The sequence below is a fragment of the Cherax quadricarinatus genome, chromosome 3 (assembly GCF_038502225.1).
Source record: "Cherax quadricarinatus isolate ZL_2023a chromosome 3, ASM3850222v1, whole genome shotgun sequence".
NCBI lineage: Eukaryota > Metazoa > Arthropoda > Malacostraca > Decapoda > Parastacidae > Cherax > Cherax quadricarinatus.
In genome coordinates, this window is record NC_091294.1 from 10463070 (window position 1) to 10486336 (window position 23267).

Here is a 23267-nt window from a genome sequence, read left to right on the forward strand (position 1 = left end):
AATAATCACTTCCAATGATTAAATCAATTGGACTAATAGTGTCCGTCTGTATGTCAGGACAGGCTAACTTGACCTTAGCTGCTTTCAGTGCTGCAACTGTTTCTTTTAATCCCTGGATCTGCACAGACTTAGGCAAATCATCTACTACCATAGTTTCTACCGTCTTTTTCCTGTTTCCTAGACCAACAGTGATTCTGGCTAGGTCATATGTCTGTTTACCAGAATTGTGGAAAAAAACAGCTATATCTAACTGTATTTTGGCATAGGGTTGTTTATTCAGTTTCTGCAACACTGTTCTTCTTATGAAGGACCTTTGTGAGCCTTGATCAAATAGTGTTAGCACATTGGTTTTGTGTAATTTATTAGATAACTCAACTCGAGCTATCGGGAGAGCAGTTGCTTTAAACTTATATCTCACATTTAATGCTGTTGCTTGTTGACTTCCTGATTCTGTGGAAGTCTTCTGCTGTTCAGCAAAAGTATTTGGGCATAATGCTGTATGATGCATACCCTTGCATTTAAAACACTTCTTCAGTGAGCATTTACCTCCATTGTGTTCACCTAAACACTTGATGCACCTTTTCAGCTGATGAACACGTTGTTTACGTGCCTCCATTGATGTGTATTGACTACAATGCTGTGCCCAATGTGTTACATCACAAAGTACACATTTTGGAGTACGTTTATGTGTGATAGTCTGTTTACCGTCTGTTGTATTCACAGCTTGATAAATGCCTATATGGGATTTCCCATTATGTGGTTTAATGGGAGTAGGTATACTCTTTTTATACTGAGTTGAAGGTTTGTTATCCACTGGATTTGTGGATTTTTCATCTTGTCTCGTTGCTTGCATGCATGAAACTATTGTTTGTAAACCATTGCTAATTTCCTCACAAGTGAAATAGCGTTTATTGAACATAATATTTAATCGTTCAATAGTTTGTGGTGACAACTTATCTTGTACAATACCACTGATAAACCAATCACGTTGTCTTAGGTCATATTTAGCACCCAGAGATCTGAGACTATTGTCTAATGTGATTCTAAATGCCTGTAAGTCTGAAAAACAATGTTTGGGTGGCTTCAAGCTTGATATTAAGACTGAATGTCTAACTCTAGCCTTGTCAGCATCGAAGTAATTGTCTGCTAAGACACGTAAGGCTGTTTGATAATTGCCTTTAACCACCGGAAATGACTTAATCAATTCATTGGGTTCTCCCTTCACAAGACATTTAAGGTAATTGAACTTAGCAATCTCATCTATGTCAGTTCGTGAATTTACAATGGATTGAAAACCACTAATGAATTCTTCATAATTATGACCTTGGAAAATAGGTAATGACAATTTAGGTAAGCTTGGTAATGGGACACTTGTTGTTGTTACAGGTGTAACAGGTGTTTGACCACTAGTTACAGTAGGTCTCTGTGACAGAGTTTTGTGGCAGATAGCCTGTACTCCTGTCCACCTTAATTGTTGGTTACTAAAAGTATCCAAAACATTTTTAATTTCATCCTCAGATGGGTCTGATTCAGGAAATTTATTTTCATAATGTGTATAGTCTGAATTAATTATTTCCAGACGTTGTGTAAATAATTCGAATTTAACCTCAAGATCATCAAAATCTATGTTTGTATCTTGAGTTAATCCTATACAGACTGAAATTAGATTTTCTAATTGTGTAATCTTAGTCTGTAAAGACTGAAACTGAGTTTTCAAACAAGCCATTTTAATGGTATATTGAAAATTCTAGCACCACACTTAGAGTGTTTAAAAAACACTGTACTGCTATAAACAGCTGAGTTTTTGTTATGCTTAAGTCAGCAATAATCGAGTCAGACACTACTGACCCACTAAGCTTAACCTCAGGGTCAATGACCATGAAGGGTACACGGTACATATGGCTGGTGTTTATGGCTTGAGTTTGCTGTGTCAGCCTGACAACGATGATTAATCGTAAATAACGATGTTATGCACTTCATTCACTATACACTATAAATGTCACTGTATAACTGTAAATCACACATGAATATTACTTACACATATATAAATGTCACTGTTAATATATATTTGAAAGCTTACACTTTATATATAAGTTCCTTTAATATAATAGGTATATCTATAAGAAACAAACTTTAACACAATCTTGTCTCTTAATTTCTGTCTATAAACATTATAAACACTGTGTATATACACTCAGACAAACTGAACATCACTTGGGTTGTTGTTGTCGAAGTCAGCGATTTTCGAGATTGGAGCAGTGGTTGGAGGGTTCCATCCCCTGTTTTCTTGTTGAGTGAGTCACCCAGCTCCCGTTTTCTTTGGGTGAACGCTGGGTGAGCGCCCGTTTTCTTTTGGCTGCCCATTCTCTGTGATTGAGTCTGGAGGGACTCATTTATACTGGTTTATATTGTAAAACACTAGTTTTACAGCTTTTTTCAAAGGACCTTGGTTCGTAGGTTATTTGTACACTGTAGTACAACATATCTGGACCACAGTGTGGCCTTTATCCGGTTCGAGCACGACCAATTATGTTGAGAAATGGCATTACCAGCTAAGTTTAAACAGTGAACACTTAACTTAAAGACAACTCATCGCCTGCACAGCCGCCCCTGCAGACGAGGTCTAGAAGCTGTCGAAACCATCTCACAATGGGCTGTTAAGAAATATAATTTGTAAGATTATAAATTACCCCTAGGGGGTGTTATGTCAGCATTTCATTCACTGATGGCTGACAACTTACTTGTTTGGACTCAAAAGTCCACACCTTACTGTCGACTATAGGTTGATTACAAACTCCTTGCGACTCAAGAACTGCGCAGTCCCCCATTCTACAAGAAATTCATAACATACCTTGCTCTTGTAGCGTGAGTTATGGTGTTCTTCACACCTTCGACAGGTATCGGTGACTTGATAGAAGCTGAAGTGTCCTTGGATGTCCACGTCTTCCATTGTATAGGAAACGCACACTGGTACACTATGTTCCACAAGATTTGTCTTTATTGTTCACAATGTTATCACTGAAGAAGCTGATCACACTTCTCTTAAGTGTTTATTGTGTTTTATGAGACACTTTGTTCACACTAACGCACAGATCGTTGTTTTTTGTTGGTTATCCTGGCGTCAGTGTCACTCTCAGTAGAGTCAAAAGTAATCTGAAGACGCCACAGCGCCCCATACCGTCACTGCCACTTGCACAAAAAAAAAGATGACCTAGTTCTTTTTGCTTCCTTGCCACTTCCTCGATGAAGCAAAGCAGAAGGTTTGATTCTTGCTGTCTTAAGCATAGACAACAATGTCCACTATCTTTACTATGGTAACGAAGTGGGAGCAGGATTTTCCTTAATTGTCCTGCTAAAGTAAGAGATGTACTGTCTCTTATTAAAATACACTCTGCAACACTGGACTGCAAGGAGCAATGGTCGGTTGACCACAGGTCGCATACTCATACGGCATCTGTGATCAATTACTCACTGTAGCAGTAAACAAGATATTTGCCCCTTCTGAGAGGGCTGGGCCCCTCAGGGCTGAAAGGGGCTGAAGGGGGCTGATACCCCCCTCCTGGAGAAAATTTCTCCACATCATGTTTACTTACTATATTTTTCACAAAACAGTGATAATAATCACTTCCAATGATTAAATCAATTGGACTAATTGTGTCCGTCTGTATGTCAGGACAGGCTAACTTGACCTTAGCTGCTTTCAGTGCTGCAACTGTTTCTTTTAATCCCTGGATCTGCACAAACTTAGGCAAATCATCTACTATCACAGTTTCTACTGTCTTTTTTCTGTTTCCTAGACCAACAGTGATTCTGGCTAGGTCATATGTCTGTTTACCAGAATTGTGGAAAAAAAAGCTATATCTAACTGTACTCTGGCATAGGGTTGTTTATTCAATTTCAGCAACACTGTTCTTCTTATGAAGGACCTTTGTGAGCCTTGATCAAATAGTGTTAGCACATTGGTTTTGTGTAATTTATTAGATAACTCAGTTCGAGCTATCGGGAGAGCAGTTGCTTTAAACTTATATCTCACATTTAATGCTGTTGCTTGTTGACTTCCTGATTCTGCGGAAGTCTTCTGCTGTTCAGCAGAATTATTTGGGCATAATGCTGTATGATGCATACCCTTGCATTTAAAACACTTCTTCAGTGAGCATTTTCCTCCCTTATGTTCACCTAAACACTTGATGCATCTTTTCAGCTGATGAACACGTTGTTTACGTGCCTCCATTGATGTGTATAGACTACAATACTGTGCCCAATGTGTTCCATCACAAAGTACACATTTTGTAGTACGTTTATGTGTGACAGTCTGTTTACCGTCTGTTGTATTCACAGCTTGATAAATGCCTATATGAGATTTCCCATTCTGTGGTTTAGTGGGAGTAGGTATACTCTTTTTATACTGAGTTGAAGGTTTGTTATCCACTGGATTTGTGGATTTTTCATCTTGTCTCGTTGCTTGCATGCATGAAACTATTGTTTGTAAACCATTGCTAATTTCTTCACAAGTGAAATAGCGTTTATTGAACATATTTAATCGTTCAATAGTTTGTGGTGACAACTTATCCTGTACAATACCACTGATAACCCAATCACATTGTCTTAGGTCATATTTAGCATCTAGAGATCTGAGACTATTTGTCTAATGTGATTTTAAATGCCTGTAAATCTGAAAAACAATGTTTGGGTGGCTTGAAGCTTGATATTAAGACTGCATATCTAACTCTGGCCTTGTCAGCATCAAAGTAATTGTCTGCTAAGACACGTAAGGCTATTTGATAATTGCCTTTAACCACCGGAAATGACTTAATCAATTCGTAGGGTTCTCCCTTCACAAGACATTTAAGATAATTGAACTTATCAATCTCATCTATGTCAGTTCGTGAATGTACTATGGATTGAAAACCACTAATGAATTCTTCATAATTATGACCTTGGAAAATAGGTAATGACAAGGTAGGTAAGCTTGGTAATGGTACACTTGTTGCTCCATGTGTTGATGTAACAGGTGTTTGACTACTAATTACAGTAGGTCTCTGTGACAGAGTTTTACGGCAGATAGCCTGTACTCTTGTCCACCTTAATTGTTAATTACTAAAAGCATCCAAAACATTTTTAATTTCATCCTCAGATGGATCTGATTCAAGAAATTTATTTTCATAATGTGTATAGTCTGAATTAATTATTTCCAGACGTTGTGTAAGTAATTAAAATTTGACCTCAAGATCATCAAAATCTATGTTTGTATCTTGAGTTAATCCTATACAGACTGAAATTAGATTTTCTAATTGTGTAATCCTTGTCTGTAAAGACTGAAACTGAGTTTTCAAATAAGCCATTTTAATGGTATACTGAAAATTCTAGCACCACACTTAGAGTGTTTAAAAAGCACTGCACTGCTATAAACAGTTGAGTTTTTATGCTTAAGTCAGCAGTAATCAGCCAGACACTACTGACCTACTAAGCTTAACCTCAGGGTCAATGACCATGAAGGGCACAGAGTATATATGGCTGGACGACCTCTGGTGTCTATGGCTTGAGTTTGCAGTGTCAGCTTGACACTCCTGAGTCACCGTAAATAATGTTATACACTTCTTTCGCTATACACTATAAATGTCACTGTATAACTGTAAATCATAAGTCGAGTGGTCAGTGGTCAGTCGTCACGTGAGGTCACAGACCCTGAGCTGCTTTGGGGATTACCGTGGACAGTTACAAAGCCATGGCTTGCTTCTGCAGTGTTTTAAAAATTGAGGTTGGAGAGTTGAAGGAGGAGGTCTTGCTTCTCCAGGAGGAGATTAGGAGGCTGAAGGTCCACCTCAATGGGTCTGGGAGAGAGTGTGAGGTGGCTGGAGTTGTGGGGAATGAGGCTTCTAGCAGTGAGGTGCAGTCTGTCTCTCGCTGTGAGGAGACTGTAGTTGGGGAGGTAGCAACGGCTACCAGCAGTGAGGTGCAGCCCAGCACCTGCTACAAGTGGCGAGTGGTTCACAGTAATGGGAGGCGCATCAGAGTAAGGAAAGTTAAGAGTGAAGATCTGAAGGTAGGAAATCGCTTCTCTGTTCTTCAGGATGAATGTACTTCAGTGGCCAGTGAAGGTAAGGGTACTACTGTCCCTGCTAATGAAGGTAAGCACATTCTTGTGGTTGGTGACTCTCAGGTAAGATATATTGACCGTGCTTTTTGTAATAGGAATAAGAAGATGAGAGATAGAGTGTGCTTCCCTGGAGCTGGTGTTGGGGACATTGTCAAAAGGCTGGATAATATCATGTCAGGTAATGGGAACAAGCCCATTATCTGTCTCAGTGCTGGTGGAAATGATATTGGGAAGGATAGGAGAGAAGAGCTGCTAGATAAGTACAGGTCAGCTATAGATTTCATTAAGTCTAAGGGAGGGATCCCAATCATATGTAGCATCTTGCCTAGAAGGGGAGTAGGAAATGATTGGTTGTCTAGGGCAATTGGTGTAAATTGCTGGCTAGACAGATACTGCAAGGAACTTGCAATCCCATTCATTGACAACTGGAACAACTTTTATGGCAAACATGATATGTATGCAAGGGATGGGGTACATCTCTCTGGGGCTGGGGTGGTAGCACTTGCAGACTCGATTGAGAAGGCCATTGGTGAAATGCCTATGATTTTAAACTGATGGAAGATAGAGGTATGGGTGTGTGTGGGAAACAAGCAGGTTGCAACACTTGGGTTGGAAACAGTAAATGTATAAAAGGCATTCAGCATGAAGTTATAAATAAAGACAATAGATCAGGTCAACAAACAAAGGGGGACAGCAGAGGGCAGCAAGGGACTAGCTCCCTTAAGGTTTACTATACTAATAGCAGGAGTGTAAGAAATAAGATAGATGAGCTAAGATTAATTGCAAGTGCAGGAAACATAGATATTATTGCTATAACAGAGACCTGGCTCAATCTGAAAGATAGAGAGATGCCCTCTGAATGTCACATACAAGGCTATAAATTATTCCACACTGACAGGGTCAACAGGAAAGGTGGTGGAGTAGCGATGTATGTCAGAGACAATTTAAATTGTTGTGTTAGACAAGATATTAAATTAGAAGCGTCAGCCACTGAATCTGTTTGGTTACAGCTTCTCGAGGGCCGAGAAAAACTAATTTTGGGTGTGATTTACAGGGCCCCAAATCTTGATAGGGAGTGCAGTAAACTTCTATGGGACGAAATTCATAAGGCATCTACATACGAAAATGTTGTGCTAATGGGAGATTTCAACTATAGACAGATTGACTGGAGCAATTTGACAGGAAATTTAGAGTCAGGTGACTTTCTTGATACGATCCAGGATTGTTTTTTAAAACAGTTTGTGACAGAGCCAACTAGGGAAATAACCTCCTTGACTTGGTTCTTGCCAGTAGGGAAACACTAATTAATAATCTTGAGGTTAATGATGAGCTTGGGGAAAGTGATCACAAATCACTCAGTTTTAATATATCATGGAATTCCCCTAATAATGGCAATCAAGTCTCCATCCCTGACTTTCACTTGGCTGATTTCATAGGACTGAAAAATTACTTAGGTGGGCTGAACTGGAATGACCTGACTAAGGGTCAGGTAGGTGGTGATGGTTGCCGATATGATGCTTTCCAGGGCATAGTTCTAGCTGCTCAGTCAAATTATGTTCCAAATAGGGAAATCAGATCAAACAAAAATGATCCTAAATGGATGAACAATAGATTAAAATATCTGATTGGTCAAAAAAGAGGCATATATAGGCAAATCAAAAGAGGAGAGGGGCAATTAAGAAATCGATATATTCAGTTAAAGAGAGAAATAAAAAAGGGAATTAGAAAAGCAAAAAGAGATTATGAGGTTAAAGTTGCAAGAGAATCGAAGACTAACCCAAAAGGATTCTTTCAGGTATACAGAAGTAAGATCAGGGACAAGATAGGCCCACTCAAAAGTTCCTCGGGTCAGCTCACTGACAGTGATAAGGAAATGTGTAGAATTTTTAACACATACTTCCTCTCAGTTTTTACAAAGGAGGATACCAGCGATATTCCAGTAATGATAAATTATGTAGAACAGGACGATAATAAACTGTGCACGATTAGGGTCACAAGTGACATGGTCCTTAGGCAAATAGATAAATTAAAACCTAACAAATCCCCAGGCCCTGATGAACTGTATGCAAGGGTTCTAAAGGAATGTAAAGAGGAGCTTAGCACACCTTTGGCTAATCTTTTCAACATATCACTACAAACTGGCATGGTGCCAGATAAGTGGTCCTTAGCTTCGAACTATAGACCAATAAGCCTAACCTCCATAGTGGGAAAATTTATGGAATCAATAATTGCCGAGGCAGTTCGTAGCCACCTTGAAAAGCACAAATTAATCAACGAATCTCAGCACGGTTTTACAAAGGGGCGTTCCTGCCTTACGAATTTATTAACTTTTTTCACTAAGGTATTTGAGGAGGTAGATCATGGTAATGAATATGATATTGTGTATATGGACTTCAGTAAGGCTTTTGACAGGGTCCCACATCAGAGACTATTGAGGAAAATTAAAGCACATGGAATAGGAGGAGAAATTTTTTCCTGGATAGAGGCATGGTTGACAAATAGGCAGCAGAGAGTTTGCATAAATGGGGAGAAATCAGAGTGGGGAAGCGTCACGAGCGGTGTTCCACAGGGGTCAGTGTTGGGCCCCCTGCTGTTCACAATCTACATAAACGACATAGATGGGGGCATAAAGAGCGACATCGGCAAGTTTGCCGATGGCACCAAAATAGGCCGTCGAATTCATTCTGACGAGGACATTCGAGCACTCCAGGAAGATTTGAATAGACTGATGCAGTGGTCGGAGAAGTGGCAGATGCAGTTTAATATAGACAAATGCAAAGTTCTAAATGTTGGACAGGACAATAACCATGCCACATATAAACTAAATAATGTAGATCTTAATATTACGGATTGCGAAAAAGATTTAGGAGTTCTGGTTAGCAGTAATCTGAAACCAAGACAACAGTGCATAAGTGTTCGCAATAAAGCTAATAGAATCCTTGGCTTCATATCAATAAGCATAAATAATAGGAGTCCTCAGGTTGTTCTTCAACTCTATACATCCTTGGTTAGGCCTCATTTAAATTATGCTGCACAGTTTTGGTCACCGTATTACAGAATCGATATAAATTCTCTGGAAAATGTACAAAGGAGGATGACAAAGTTGATCCCATGTATCAGAAACCTTCCCTATGAGGATAGACTAAGGGCCCTGAAACTGCACTCTCTAGAAAGACGTAGAATTAGGGGGGATATGATTGAGGTGTATAAGTGGAAGACGGGAATAAATAAAGGGGATGTAAATAGTGTGCTGAAAATATCTAGCCTAGACAGGACTCGCCGCAATGGTTTTAAGTTGGAAAAATTCAGATTCAGGAAGGATATAGGAAAGTACTGGTTTGGTAATAGAGTTGTGGATGAGTGGAACAAACTCCCAAGTACCGTTATAGAGGCCAGAACGTTGTGTAGCTTTAAAAATAGGTTGGATAAATACATGAGTAGATGTGGGTGGGTGTGAGTTAGACCTGATAGCTTGTGCTACCACGTCGGTTGCCGTGTTCCTCCCTTAAGTCAATGTGACCTGACCTGACTAGGTTGGGTGCATTGGCTTAAGCCGGTAGGAGACTTGGACCTGCCTCGCATGGGCCAGTAGGCCTTCTGCAGTGTTCCTTCGTTCTTATGTTCTTATGTTCTTATATTTCTTACACACACACATATATATATATATATATATATATATATATATATATATATATGCAATAAGATCACAGTAAACAGGTGATTTCAAAATATGCAAAACAACCACTCTGAAAGAATAGAGAAATTCCAAGCGCTTTCGTGACTACTCACATTATCAAGGAACTATGAAAGTGAAGCATCCAAGGAAGCTATATAAGGGGTCCGGCCAGCACCTCACTATCAGATCCCACAACGGTTAAACACGTGACGCGCGGCGAGCCAACTTGGATAGGTCCTTTGCACAACTCACCCCCAAGCTATTCTACCCAAGAAAATTTAAAAATTATTTGTCCAGTGTATTTGGGAAGAATTTAATAATACACTGGACAAATAATTTTTTAATTTTCTTGGGTAGAATAGCTTGGGGGTGAGTTGTGCAAAGGACCTATCCAAGCTGGCTCGCCGCGCGTCACGTGTTTAACCGTTGTGGGATCTGATAGTGAGGTGCTGGCCGGACCCCTTATATAGCTTCCTTGGATGCTTCACTTTCATAGTTCCTTGATAATGTGAGTAGTCACGAAAGCGCTTGGAATTTCTCTATTCTTTCAGAGTGGTTGTTTTGCATATATATATATATATATATATATATATATATATATTTATATATATATATATATATATATATATATATATATATATATATATATATATATATATATATATATATATGAAAGCTTACATTTTATATATAGTTTGCTTTAATATAACAGTTAAATCTATAAGAAGCAAACATAAACACAATCTTGTCTCTTAATTTCTGTCTATAAACATTATAAACACTATGTGTATATACACTCAGACAAACTAAACATCAGTTGTTTTACTCTGTCTTCAACATTCAGCAGTTGGATATGCTGAATGTTGAAGACAGAGTAAAACAACTGAAGCTAAATCATGTTTATAAAATTGCTCACAAACAATGTCCAGAATATCTTGCTGTCAATTTTGTCAAGGTTGGGAACCAAAGCAATCATAGTACAAGGGGGAGAGAGCACAACTTTGTAGTACCCACAGTCAGTGGCCAGGCTTCAAACACCTTTTATTGTACAGCAATAAAGGAATGGAACAGACTGCCCGCACATGTCAAAGCCAGTCATAGCATGAACCAGTTCAAGAAGACTGCCAAAAGGTGTCTGATGAATGTAGCAACAGAAAGGGAGGGGAATGATTTTCTATTTTTTAGCTAACATACGTGTAAATTTTACCTTATTCCTAGTAATGACCCTCGTATTGTAGTCTTAACGACCCTCGTATTGTAGATAGTCTTAATGACCCTCGTGTAGTAGATAGTCTTTTTAGTATGACAATAAGATGTTATTTTCATTATAGAATAATAAGAAAATATTATAACCTTTATATTATAATAATAAGGTAGAAGGACCCCAATGGAAATAAGTCACTCTGTCTGACTTTTTTGGGTTATCCTAGGTTCTCTACACATATGCTGCTATGTATGATAATTTTATGTAACTGTATTTGTGTATACCTGAATAAACTTACTTACTTAGTTGGGTTGCTGCTGTCGTCAGCGTTTCTCGAGCTGGAGCGCAGTGGATGACGGGTACCGTCCCCTGTTTTCTGTTGGGTGAGTCACCCAGCTTCCATTTTCTTTGGGTAATGGATGAAAGCTGGGTGAGCACCTCCTGTTTTCTATTGGCTGCCCATTCTCTGTGATTGAGCCTGCAGGGACTCATTTATAGTGATTTATATTGTGAGACACTAGTTTTACAGCTTTTTTCGAAGGGCCTTGGCTTGTAGGTTATTTGTACACTGTAGTACAACATATTTGGACCACAGTGTGGCCTTTATCCTTTTCGAGCACGACCAAATTGTTGAGAAATGGTTTACCAGCTAAGGTTAAAGATTAAATATAGGGGGAACTTAGCTTGATAAGACAGCTATCACCCACACAGCCGCCTCTGCAGGTGAGGTCTTGAGAAGCTGTTGTAACCACTTCGCAATGGGCTGAAATGGAAATGTCTTAATAATAAATTACCCCTAGGAGATATTATGTCAGCATATTTCATTCACTGATTGCTGACAAAACTTACGTGTATGGACCCAAACGTCCGCACCTCACTGCCGACTATAGGTTGATCACAAACTCCTTGTGACACAAGAACTGTGCAGTCCTCTGTATTACAAGATAATTAGTAACCTACCTTGCTCTTGTAGCGTGAGCTATGGTGTTCTTTACACCCTCGACAGGTATTGGTGACTCGATAGAAGCTGAAGTGTCCTTGGATGTCCACGTCTTCCATAGTCTAGAAATACACACACTGGTACACTATATTCCACAAGGTTTGTCTTTATTGTTCGCAACCTTATCACTAAAGAAGCTGATCACACTTCTCTGTAAGTGTTTATTGTGTTTGTGAGACACTTTGTTCACACTAACATACGGATCAGTGTTCTTTGTTGGTTATCCTGGCGCCAGTGTGACTCCCAGTAGGGTGAAAAGTAATCTGACCTCACAGCGTCCTACGCTGCTGCAATGCCCCTAGAACATAAAGGAAAAGCTGACCTAGTACTTTTTGCTTCCTTGCCAAACTTCCTCCATAAAGCAAAGCAGAATGCTTGATTCTTGTTGTCTTAAGCATAGACAACAATGTACACTACCTTTACCATGGTAATAAAGTGGGAGCAGGATTTTCCTTAATTGTCCTGCTAAGGTAAAAGATGGACTGTCTTTTATTAAACTATACTTTGCAACACTGGACTCTTGCAAGGAGCGGCGGTCGCTTGACCACGTCACATACTGGTACTGCATCTGGGATTAATTACTTGCTGTAGCAGTAAACAAGATATTTGCCCCTTTTGAGAGGGCTGGGCCCTTCAGGGCTGAAAGGGGCTGAAAGAGGCTGATACCTCCTCCTGGAGAAAATTTCTCCCCACCCCCTACCTCACTAAACCCACACCCACCCTCCCTCCCTTCCTAAACCCTTTCCCTCCCTGGACCCCCTCCCTCCCTAAACCCCCTGCATCACTAAACCCCCTTCCACACTAAACCCCCTCCCTAACTAACCTCTCTCCCTTCCAAAACCCCCTCCCTCACTAAACCCCTTCACTCCCTAAACCCCCTCCCTCACTTAACCCCATCCCTCACTAAAACCCTTCCCTCCCTAAACCCCCTCCCTCCCTCCGTAAACCCCTCCCTCAGTCCCTAACCCCCGTCCTTCCTTCCCCTTACCCCTCTCTCGCACACATGCTCACCAGGCTGGCACGTCTAGTGATGTTGATGTAGTGGTGGGGATGATGGTGGTGGTGGTGGTGGTGGAGAGCGGCCTCCAACACTCCGTCCCTCATACACGTCACCGTCACATGCAAGACCTGCTCTCACACATGTGTAAATGCATGAGTTGATGGGTGGATGAATACATTAGTGGAGGGATGGATGAACTTACTGGAGTTGAAAGGGAATCATTAAATGAGACGACCCACGTCTGGTTCTGATGACTAGAACCATGTATAACCTCAACAACACAAACAACAAACAAACAAACAAACAAACAAACAGAAAAATATGCATCACAAACAGCAATGAATGGCTGAACGGTCACCATCAGGGTGGATGAACGGTCACCATCAGAATGAATGAACGGTCACCATCAGAATGATTGAACGGTCATCATCAGAATGAAAGAACGGTCACAATCAGAATGAATGAACGGTCACCATCAGAATGAATGAACGGTCACCATCAGAATGAATGAACGGTCACCATCAGAATGAATGAACGGTCACCATCAGAATGAATGAACGGTCACCATCAGAATGAATGAACGGTCACCATCAGAATGAATGAACGGTCACCATCAGAATGAATGAACGGTCACCATCAGAATGAATGAACGGTCACCATCAGAATGAATGAACGGTCACCATCAGAATGAATGAACGGTCACCATCAGAATGAATGAACGGTCACCATCAGAATGAATGAACGGTCACACTGATAGATGAATAGATAGAACACATTCACGAAAAATCTGAACGAGTGTTGAGTGTACCACACAGTGTGTGTGGTTGAGTGTACCACACAGTGTGTGGTGAGTGTGGTTGAGTGTACCACACAGTGTGTGGTGAGTGTGGTTGAGTGTACCACACAGTGTGTGGTGAGTGTGGTTGAGTGTACCACACAGTGTGTGGTGAGTGTGGGTGAGTGTACCACACAGTGTGTGGTGAGTGTGGTTGAGTGTACCACACAGTGTGTGGTGAGTGTGGTTGAGTGTACCACACAGTGTGTGGTGAGTGTGGTTGAGTGTACCACACAGTGTGTGGTGAGTGTGGTTGAGTGTACCACACAGTGTGTGGTGAGTGTGGTTGAGTGTACCACACAGTGTGTGGTGAGTGTGGTTGAGTGTACCACACAGTGTGGTGAGTGTGGGTGAGTGTACCACACAGTGTGTGGTGAGTGTGGTTGAGTGTACCACACAGTGTGTGGTGAGTGTGGTTGAGTGTACCACACAGTGTGTGGTGAGTGTGGTTGAGTGTACCACACAGTGTGTGGTGAGTGTGGTTGAGTGTACCACACAGTGTGTGGTGAGTGTGGTTGAGTGTACCACACAGTGTGTGGTGAGTGTGGTTGAGTGTACCACACAGTGTGTGGTGAGTGTGGTTGAGTGTACCACACAGTGTGTGGTGAGTGTGGTTGAGTGTACCACACAGTGTGTGGTGAGTGTGGTTGAGTGTACCACACAGTGTGTGGTGAGTGTGGTTGAGTGTACCACACAGTGTGTGGTGAGTGTGGTTGAGTGTACCACACAGTGTGTGGTGAGTGTGGTTGAGTGTACCACACAGTGTGTGGTGAGTGTGGTTGAGTGTACCACACAGTGTGTGGTGAGTGTGGTTGAGTGTATCACACAGTGTGTGGTGAGTGTGGTTGAGTGTACCACACAGTGTGTGGTGAGTGTGGGTGAGTGTACCACACAGTGTGTGGTGAGTGTGGTTGAGTGTACCACACAGTGTGTGGTGAGTGTGGTTGAGTGTACCACACGGTGTGTGGTGAGTGTGGTTGAGTGTACCACACAGTGTGTGGTGAGTGTGGTTGAGTGTACCACACAGTGTGTGGTGAGTGTGGTTGAGTGTACCACACAGTGTGTGGTGAGTGTGGTTGAGTGTACCACACAGTGTGTGGTGAGTGTGGTTGAGTGTACCACACAGAGTGTGGTGAGTGTGGGTGAGTGTACCACACAGTGTGTGGTGAGTGTGGTTGAGTGTACCACACAGTGTGTGGTGAGTGTGGTTGAGTGTACCACACAGTGTGTGGTGAGTGTGGTTGAGTGTACCACACAGTGTGTGGTGGGTGTGGTTGAGTGTACCACACAGTGTGTGGTGGGTGTGGTTGAGTGTACCACACAGTGTGTGGTGAGTGTGGTTGAGTGTACCAAACAGTGTGTGGTGAGTGTGGGTGAGTGTACCACACTGTGTGGTGAGTGTGGTTGAGTGTACCACACAGTGTGTGGTGAGTGTGGTTGAGTGTACCACGTAGTGTGTGGTGAGTGTGGTTGAGTGTACCACACAGTGTGTGGTGAGTGTGGTTGAGTGTACCACACAGTGTGTGGTGAGTGTGGTTGAGTATACAACACAGTGTGTGGTGAGTGTGGTTGAGTATACCACACAGTGTGGGGTGAGTGTGGTTGAGTGTACCACACAGTGTGTGGTGAGTGTGGTTGAGTGTACCACACAGTGTGTGGTGGGTGTGGTTGAGTGTACCACACAGTGTGTGGTGGGTGTGGTTGAGTGTACCACACAGTGTGTGGTGAGTGTGGTTGAGTGTACCACACAGTGTGTGGTGAGTGTGGGTGAGTGTACCACACTGTGTGGTGAGTGTGGTTGAGTGTACCACACAGTGTGTGGTGAGTGTGGTTAAGTGTACCACGTAGTGTGTGGTGAGTGTGGTTGAGTGTACCACACAGTGTGTGGTGAGTGTGGTTGAGTGTACCACACAGTGTGTGGTGAGTGTGGTTGAGTGTACCACACAGTGTGTGGTGAGTGTGGGTGAGTGTACCACACAGTGTGTGGTGAGTGTGGTTGAGTGTACCACACAGTGTGTGGTGAGTGTGGTTGAGTGTACCACGTAGTGTGTGGTGAGTGTGGTTGAGTGTACCACACAGTGTGTGGTGAGTGTGGTTGAGTGTACCACACAGTGTGTGGTGAGTGTGGTTGAGTGTACCACACAGTGTGTGGTGAGTGTGGTTGAGTATACCACACAGTGTGTGGTGAGTGTGGTTGAGTGTACCACACAGTGTGTGGTGAGTGTGGTTGAGTGTACCACACAGTGTGTGGTGAGTGTGGTTGAGTGTACCACACAGTGTGTGGTGAGTGTGGGTGAGTGTACCACACTGTGTGGTGAGTGTGGTTGAGTGTACCACACAGTGTGTGGTGAGTGTGGTTGAGTGTACCACACAGTGTGTGGTGAGTGTGGTTGAGTGTACCACACAGTGTGTGTGGTTGAGTGTACCACACAGTGTGTGAGTGTACCACACAGTGTGTGGTGAGTGTGGTTGAGTGTACCACACAGTGTGTGGTGAGTGTGGTTGAGTGTACCACACAGTGTGTGGTGAGTGTGGTTGAGTGTACCACACAGTGTGTGGTGAGTGTGGTTGAGTGTACCACACAGTGTGTGGTGAGTGTGGTTGAGTGTACCACACAGTGTGTGGTGAGTGTGGTTGAGTGTACCACACAGTGTGTGGTGAGTGTGGTTGAGTGTACCACACAGTGTGTGGTGAGTGTGGTTGAGTGTACCACACAGTGTGTGGTGAGTGTGGTTGAGTGTACCACACAGTGTGTGGTGAGTGTGGTTGAGTGTACCACACAGTGTGTGGTGAGTGTGGTTGAGTGTACCACACAGTGTGTGTGGTTGAGTGTACCACACAGTGTGTGGTGAGTGTGGTTGAGTGTACCACACAGTGTGTGGTGAGTGTGGTTGAGTGTACCACACAGTGTGTGGTGAGTGTGGTTGAGTGTACCACACAGTGTGTGGTGAGTGTGGTTGAGTGTACCACACAGTGTGTGGTGAGTGTGGTTGAGTGTACCACACAGTGTGTGGTGAGTGTGGTTGAGTGTACCACACAGTGTGTGGTGAGTGTGGTTGAGTGTACCACACAGTGTGTGGTGAGTGTGGTTGAGTGTACCACACAGTGTGTGGTGAGTGTGGTTGAGTGTACCACACAGTGTGTGGTGAGTGTGGTTGAGTGTACCACACAGTGTGTGGTGAGTGTGGTTGAGTGTACCACACAGTGTGTGGTGAGTGTGGTTGAGTGTACCACACAGTGTGTGGTGAGTGTGGTTGAGTGTACCACACAGTGTGTGGTGAGTGTGGTTGAGTGTACCACACAGTGTGTGGTGAGTGTGGTTGTGTGTACCACACAGTGTGTGGTGAGTGTGGTTGAGTGTACCACACAGTGTGTGTGGTTGAGTGTACCACACAGTGTGTGGTGAGTGTGGGTGAGTGTACAACACAGTGTGTGGTGAGTGTGGGTGAGTGTACCACACAGTGTGTGGTGAGTGTGGTTGAGTGTACCACACAGTGTGTGGTGAGTGTGGTTGAGTGTATCACACAGTGTGTGGTGAGTGTGGTTGAGTGTACCACACAGTGTGTGGTGAGTGTGGGTGAGTGTACCACACAGTGTGTGGTGAGTGTGGTTGAGTGTACCACACAGTGTGTGGTGAGTGTGGTTGAGTGTACCACACAGTGTGTGGTGAGTGTGGTTGAGTGTACCACACAGTGTGTGGTGAGTGTGGTTGAGTGTACCACACAGTGTGTGGTGAGTGTGGTTGAGTGTACCACACAGTGTGTGGTGAGTGTGGTTGAGTGTACCACACAGTGTGTGGTGAGTGTGGTTGAGTGTACCACACAGAGTGTGGTGAGTGTGGGTGAGTGTACCACACAGTGTGTGGTGAGTGTGGTTGAGTGTACCACACAGTGTGTGGTGAGTGTGGTTGAGTGTACCACACAGTGTGTGGTGAGTGTGGTTGAGTGTACCACACAGTGTGTGGTGGGTGTGGTTGAGTGTACCACACAGTGTGTGGTGGGTGTGGTTGAGTGTACCACACAGTGTGTGGTGAGTGTGGTTGAGTGTACCACACAGTGTGTGGTGAGTGTGGGTGAGTGTACCACACTGTGTGGTGAGTGTGGTTGAGTGTACCACACAGTGTGTGGTGAGTGTGGTTGAGTGTACCACGTAGTGTGTGGTGAGTGTGGTTGAGTGTACCACACAGTGTGTGGTGAGTGTGGTTGAGTGTACCACACAGTGTGTGGTGAGTGTGGTTGAGTATACCACACAGTGTGTGGTGAGTGTGGTTGAGTATACCACACAGTGTGTGGTGAGTGTGGTTGAGTGTACCACACAGTGTGTGGTGAGTGTGGTTGAGTGTACCACACAGTGTGTGGTGAGTGTGGTTGAGTGTACCACACAGTGTGTGGTGGGTGTGTGGTGGGTGTGGTTGAGTGTACCACACAGTGTGTGGTGGGTGTGGTTGAGTGTACCACACAGTGTGTGGTGAGTGTGGTTGAGTGTACCACACAGTGTGTGGTGAGTGTGGGTGAGTGTACCACACTGTGTGGTGAGTGTGGTTGAGTGTACCACACAGTGTGTGGTGAGTGTGGTTGAGTGTACCACGTAGTGTGTGGTGAGTGTGGTTGAGTGTACCACACAGTGTGTGGTGAGTGTGGTTGAGTGTACCACACAGTGTGTGGTGAGTGTGGTTGAGTGTACCACACAGTGTGTGGTGAGTGTGGTTGAGTATACCACACAGTGTGTGGTGAGTGTGGTTGAGTGTACCACACAGTGTGTGGTGAGTGTGGTTGAGTGTACCACACAGTGTGTGGTGAGTGTGGTTGAGTGTACCACACAGTGTGTGGTGAGTGTGGGTGAGTGTACCACACTGTGTGGTGAGTGTGGTTGAGTGTACCACACAGTGTGTGGTGAGTGTGGTTGTGTGTACCACACAGTGTGTGGTGAGTGTGGTTGAGTGTACCACACAGTGTGTGTGGTTGAGTGTACCACACAGTGTGTGGTGAGTGTGGGTGAGTGTACAACACAGTGTGTGGTGAGTGTGGTTGAGTGTACCACACAGTGTGTGGTGAGTGTGGTTGAGTGTACCACACAGTGTGTGGTGAGTGTGGGTGAGTGCACCACACAGTGTGTGGTGAGTGTGGGTGAGTGTTCCACACAGTGTGTGGTGAGTATGGTTGAGTGTACCACACAGTGTGTGGTGAGTGTGGGTGAGTGTACCACACAGTGTGCGGTGAGTGTACCACACAGTGTGTGGTGAGTGTGGGTGGGTGTACCACACAGTGTGTGGTGAGTGTGGATGAGTGTACCACACAGTGTGTGGTGAGTGTGGTTGAGTGTACCACACAGTGTGTGTGGCGAATGTAGATGAGTGTACCACACTGTGTGGTGAGTGTGGTTGAGTGTACCACACAGTATGTGGTGAGTGTGGATGATGAGTGTACCATACAGTGTGTGGTGATTGTGGTTGTGTGTACCACACAGTGTGTGGTGAGTGTGGTTGAGTGTACCACACAGTGTGTGTGGTGAGTGTAGATGAGTGTACCACACAGTGTGTGTGGTGAGTGTGGTTGAGTGTACCACACAGTGTGTGTGGTGAGTGTAGATGAGTGTACCACAGTGTGTGGTGATTGTGGTTGAGTGCACCACACAGTGTGTGTGGTGAGTGTAGATGAGTGTACCACACAGTGTGTGTGGTGAGTGTAGATGAGTGTACCACACAGTGTGTGTGGTGAGTGTGGTTGAGTATATTACACGGTGTGTCGTGAGTGTCGTTGAGTGTATCACACTGTGTGTTGTGAGTGTGGTTGACTATGTCACAGTGTGTGGCGAGTGTCTACCTGGAGGGTATTCCGGGGATCAACGCCGCCGCGGCCCGATCCACGACCAGGCCTCCCGGTGGATCAGGGCCTGATCAACCAGGCTGTTACTGCTGGCCACATGTAGTCCAACGTACGAACCACAGCCCGGCTGATCACGGCTGTCCAGCTCCCTCTTGAAGGCAGCCAGGGGTCTATTGGTAATTCCCCTTATGCATGGTGGGAGGCTGTTGAACAGTCTTTGGCCCCCGGACACTTAGGGTGTTTTAGTGTACAAATGGCGCCTCTACTTTTTATTGGGGGCATTTTGCATCGCCTACCCAGTCTTTTACTTTCGTAGGGAGTGATTTCTGTGTGCAGATTTGGGATCATTCCTTCAAGGATTTTCCAAGTGTAGATTATGATATATCTCTCTCGCCTGCGTTCCAGCGAGTACAAGTTAAGTGCTTCCAAACGTTCCCAGTAGTTGAGATGTGTGCTTGAGCGTACCATATAGTGTGTGTGGCGAGTGTGCTTGAGCGTACCATATAGTGTGTGTGGTGAGTGTGCTTGAGCGTACCATATAGTGTGTGTGGTGAGTGTGGTTGAGCGTACCATATAGTGTGTGTGGTGAGTGTGGTTGAGCGTACCATATAGTGTGTGTGGTGAGTGTGGTTGAGCGTACCATATAGTGTGTGTGGTGAGTGTGGTTGAGTGTACCACACAGCGAGGTGCAGTCAACCACTTTAACATACTCGTCAAATAAAGATCAGAAAGAGAGAGAGAGAGAGAGAGAGAGAGAGAGAGGGAGAGAGAGAGACTTTAATGCAATACAAATCTGTTTTGTTTATCTCTCGCCCCTGACAAGGTACCCTGGAGCTGGTCAAGAGCTCTTGATCCAAGAAACTGCAGCTATCCTTCCCTTTCCTTGGATAAATTTTAATTGATATTTCCGCGCAAATAAAAATAATAATAATGTTAAAAATATAAATAATGATAATAATAATATTATTACTAAAAATTATAATAATAATTTTAACAATATGAACCATACCACGGGTGGAGATAGAACCCGCGGTCAGAGAGTCTCAAAAGTCCAGACCGTCGCGTTAGCCACTGGACCAGCTAGCCACAATAACATTCGTCCAACTAGGACGAATTTGTGGTCACAGTGGTGCCTATGCTAACCTTCCTATGGTGTAGAAATATATCTTGTTGGACGAATGTTATTGTGGCTAGCTGGTCCAGTGGCTAACGCGACGGTCTGGACTTTTGAGACTCTCTGACCGCGGGTTCTATCCCGCCCGTGGTATGGTTTATTTGCAATCGTGTCATTACGATTTCGTGAGTCATTTTAACAATATGAATAATAACTGATAACAATAAATAATAATAATAATAATAATAATAATAATAACGGCTCACCTTACGCTGGCCGGGGATGGGATCCATGTGGCAGAATTCGATGCCATAGTTGAAGAGACATGCCTGGTAGCCCAAGCATGCCTGAAGGGTAGGGCACTTGCTGCTGCCTCTCTGCTCGTCACTCTTCACACCGTCTGCGATCTTCACCAGAAAGTGGGCGTAGGGCACCTGCAGCGCCGCCTCCGGGTGGACAGCGATGATGTCCTGACTTGTCCTCAGCAACATGCGTACCTGACACATGGATGTGGATACTGTGAGATACTTGGGTTGTGACTGTTGTGTTGTAGAGGGATGCTGTGAAGCGTGAGTTTGTGTCGTCAGCATGTAATTGCCTGATGGACGTGGAACTGTTACAGCAGTGGGCTTGTGATGTAGGCATAGAACTGTGTTGCGGGCGTGGGAACTGTGTTGCGGGCGTGGGAACTGTGTTGTTGCTTGGGAGTGTGTTATGGGCATAATCTTGAGAGAGAGAGAGAGAGAGAGAGAGAGAGAGAGAGAGAGAGAGAGAGAGAGAGAGAGAGAGAGAGAGAGAGAGAGAGAGAGAGAGAGAGAGCAATGACTTAGTGAAGTGTGCCGTGGTTGAAAGTGCTTTCGTCTCACACACTGAGTATTCGTGGTTCTATCTTTAATATTTTTAATTTATCTCTTCAAACAAGTGCAGTGTCCGATATGTGGAAGATGGCTAATGTAATTCCTATTTTTAAAGCAGGGGACAAGTCTTTACCGTCAAATTACCGCCCAATAAGCCTGACCTCAGCTGTAGGCAAATTACTAGAGTCAATTATAGCTGATATTATAAGAAGCCATCTGGATAAGCACAGCTTGATTAATGATACTGAGTATGGATTCATGAGGGGCCGTTCCTGCCTAACTAATTTATTAACCTTCTTCAGTATACCTGATAAATTAGACACATGTGCAACACTTGGGTATCTTTAATGAGGAAACGTTTCGCCACACAGTGGCTTTATCAGTCCATACAAAGGAGAATCTTGAAGAACAGGAGGAGAATGAGGTAATCAGTCCCTCAACCTTGAGTCGATGTGGTCAGTCCATCAATCTTGAATAGAATACGGCATACGTGCTGAGAAGGAGCTTATAAACCGTTGGCAGGAGAGGTGTAGCAGTCATAGGTCGTGTAACATTTGTTCAATGTTGAAGTAGGTCGTGCCCAAGAATTAGGCAAGCGAAGAATTCCCAAGTATTAAGATCCCAAGAAGTTGCAGTGTCTGACAGGTTTGTAGATGAATGGTTCAGAGAACCGACATGTTGATAAATTAGACACATGTGCAACTCTTGGGTATCTTTATTGAGGAAACGTTTCGCCACACAGTGGCTTCATCAGTCCATACAAAGGAGAATCTTGAAGAACAGATTCTCCTTTGTATGGACTGATGAAGCCACTGTGTGGCGAAACGTTTCCTCAATAAAGATACCCAAGAGTTGCACATGTGTCTAATTTATCAACATGTCGGTTCTCTGAACCATTCATCTACAAACCATATAAATTCATTAGAAAACATTCAGCGTAGAATGACTAAATTAATACATAGCATTAGAAATCTTCTGTATGAAGAAAGACTGAAGACCCTTAAACTACATTCACTTGTAAGACGAAGAATGAGGGGAGACATGATCGTAGTGTATAAGTGGAAGATGGGTATTAACAAAGGGGATATAAATAAGGTTTTGAGGATATCCCTCCAAGAGAGAACCCGCAATAATGGATTCAAATTAGACAAGTTTAGATTTCGAGAGGATACAGGAAAGTACTGGTCCGGAAATAGGGTAGTTGACGAGTGAAACAGTCTGCCAAGTTGGGTTATCGAAGCTGAAACGTTGGGTAGTTTCATATTTAGGTTGGATAAATACATGAGTGAGAGGGGTTGGATTTGAGTGAGATTTGCACGTGAGTAAATAGAATTATCAAAGCTTATTGCTTGGGTAGCATTTGTTCTGTTAGTGGTTTGGATTTGTGAAGGACCTACCTAGTATGGGCCAACAGGCCTATTGCAGTGTTCCTCCTTTCTTATGTTTCATATAAGATGGGTGGAGACGTTTGTCATGTTTCCTTACATCTGCTGCCTCTGTTCACTTAACAGTAAGTACGTAGGTACTTGGGTGTTAGTCGGCTGGGACAAAATTGAAGAACCGCAATGAAAATATGAGAAACAGTTCTCGATGAATCACTGACTATCTTTGATTATCCTAGGTGGCTAACCCTTCCCCGGGTTAAATACCCGAACAAAA

At 43.6% G+C, this 23267-nt stretch overlaps 1 protein-coding gene across 1 annotated transcript in view; it reads right to left on the minus strand.

Moving 5' to 3' along the window:
- LOC128684124 (uncharacterized) overlaps positions 1 to 23267 on the minus strand; it is a 130394-nt gene that overhangs the window by 64109 nt on the left and 43018 nt on the right. The window contains exons 3-4 of the mRNA XM_070089932.1: positions 21018 to 21248; positions 12989 to 13105 (exon numbers count right to left, since the gene is read on the minus strand). Coding sequence (XP_069946033.1) covers positions 12989 to 13105; positions 21018 to 21248 — 348 coding nt within the window. The remainder of the gene's footprint in view (positions 1 to 12988; positions 13106 to 21017; positions 21249 to 23267) is intronic.